The sequence below is a fragment of the Mandrillus leucophaeus genome, unplaced genomic scaffold (assembly GCF_000951045.1).
Source record: "Mandrillus leucophaeus isolate KB7577 unplaced genomic scaffold, Mleu.le_1.0 Scaffold207, whole genome shotgun sequence".
Classification (NCBI taxonomy): Eukaryota; Metazoa; Chordata; class Mammalia; order Primates; family Cercopithecidae; genus Mandrillus; species Mandrillus leucophaeus.
The window spans coordinates 22,206-24,035 of record NW_012102110.1 but is presented as its reverse complement, the minus strand read 5'-3'; the positions used below and the strand labels follow the sequence as shown (position 1 = coordinate 24,035).

At 38.7% G+C, this 1,830-nt stretch overlaps 1 protein-coding gene across 1 annotated transcript in view; it reads left to right on the top strand.

The window, feature by feature from the left end:
* Positions 1–1,830, top strand: part of ALDH9A1 (aldehyde dehydrogenase 9 family, member A1) — a 40,362-nt gene that overhangs the window by 29,033 nt on the left and 9,499 nt on the right. The window contains exon 8 of the mRNA XM_011979969.1: positions 737–849. Within this exon, the coding sequence (XP_011835359.1) occupies positions 737–849 (113 nt within the window). The remainder of the gene's footprint in view (positions 1–736; positions 850–1,830) is intronic.

The window sequence follows — 1,830 nt, the reverse complement described above, 5'->3', positions numbered from 1 at the left end:
CTTTTTGAGGAACTGCTAAACTCTTCCAAATTGGCAGCGCCATTTTACATTCCTCCCAATGACGTATGAAGGTTCTAATTTGTCCACATCCTCACCAGCCCTTGTTATTGTCTGTCCTTCTGATTTTAGCCATCCTTGTGGGTGTGAAGTAGTATCTCATTGTGGTTTTTATTTGCATTTCTGTGGGTTTTCTTTTCTCTTTCTTGATAGTCTTATTTGTAGCACAAAATTTTAAATTTTGACCAATTCCAATTCTGTTTTTTTTGTCAGTTACTTTTGGTGTCATAATCTAAGAAATCTTTCCCTGACCCACGGTCATGAAGATTTATTCCTCTGTTTTCTTCAAAGAGTTTTATAGTTCTCAGTCTGACATTTTTATGTCTGTGATGCGTTTAAGTTAATTTTTGTGTATGGTGTAAGAAAGGGCTCCACTGTTATTTTTTTTTGCATGTAGATATCCACTTGTTTCAGCACCATTTGTTGAAAAGACTGTTTTTCCCCCATTGAATTTTGGGCACCCTTGTTGCTGTTACTTATTTTAAAGATGCCTTGTGCTTGGGATTATAAAATCCAATCCATGTCTGTTTTGCCTGGATGATCAAAGATTTTAAAACATTTTGAAGAAATGAGAATTTAGTAAGATTTGAGAACCCTAGAACTGGCAGTGTAACTTTTCCTGTTAAAGTAGTAGACTAAGAAACTTTGAATAATGCACACATTCTTTTTTTCTTCATAGGGACATCCAGCGGGCTCATAGAGTGGTAGCTGAGCTTCAGGCTGGAACGTGCTTCATTAACAACTATAATGTCAGCCCAGTGGAGTTGCCCTTTGGTGGATATAAGAAGTCAGGTGAGGAGCTGGGAGGTGTGAATGCAAACCAGGTCTCTAGAGATAGGTTGTAATGCAGACCTTACAAACCAGTATTCCTAAACCTGTCTGCAGATAAGAATCACCTGAGGAAATACAAGTTCCTGGTCCTTTCCCAGATCCACTGTGGCAGTCTCTGGGAATGGAAGTCAAGCATCTTCCCCTACCCAACACTCCCTAAATCTTTCCAGAGGGTTCTGACATATAGCCTGGCTTGTGAACTGCTGATAGATATCTCAAAAAGGTTTGTCTTGTGGGTAGAATACTCTTTCTGCACAGCCTGTGATTGCTGTAAGCATAAAATAAAATCACTCCCTTAGGGGTTCCGTTTCAGGATGTCCATCATCATCCACTGTGGAGGTTTTAGATTCCGTTTAGGTAAAGTGTCTCTAAAGTAATATCTCAGTAACTTTGTTTCCTCTGTTATATCAAATTAAAATCTTTAAATTTATCATTAAGCAATCAATTATTATTGTTTTCATTACCCTTGATGGCATACGGGAGTGTGTTTCCTTAGCCACTGCTCATTCATTTCGTTTATTCTATAGTCAGACGTATGTTACCACAGCATACAAATTTATAAGTCTGGTATATCAGGAGAGGGTTTGAGGCATCAGGAGTATAGCCAGAACCTTTGGAGTTTGTTGCCTGTAAATATTCATTTACATATTTCTCATGCTGTTCTTCTAGAGTGAAAATTGGTTTGGGCTTTGTTGAGACATCATTCTAAGAGTCTGACCTCTAGTTTCTGTGAGAAATATTTACAGCCATCACAGTGCTGGCAAATGTATAAACCCTGATGAACACTGATGAGATGGTGGGTGTTAATTTGACAGTCTTATTTGTCCCTGTGGGGTACTCAGAGGAGTCGTACATACAGGCACAAGTGCAGGTGGGAACCAAGGTGCCATCTTAACAACATGTAACATATAACGTTATATGTTAAGTTTCTGATAGTCCCTC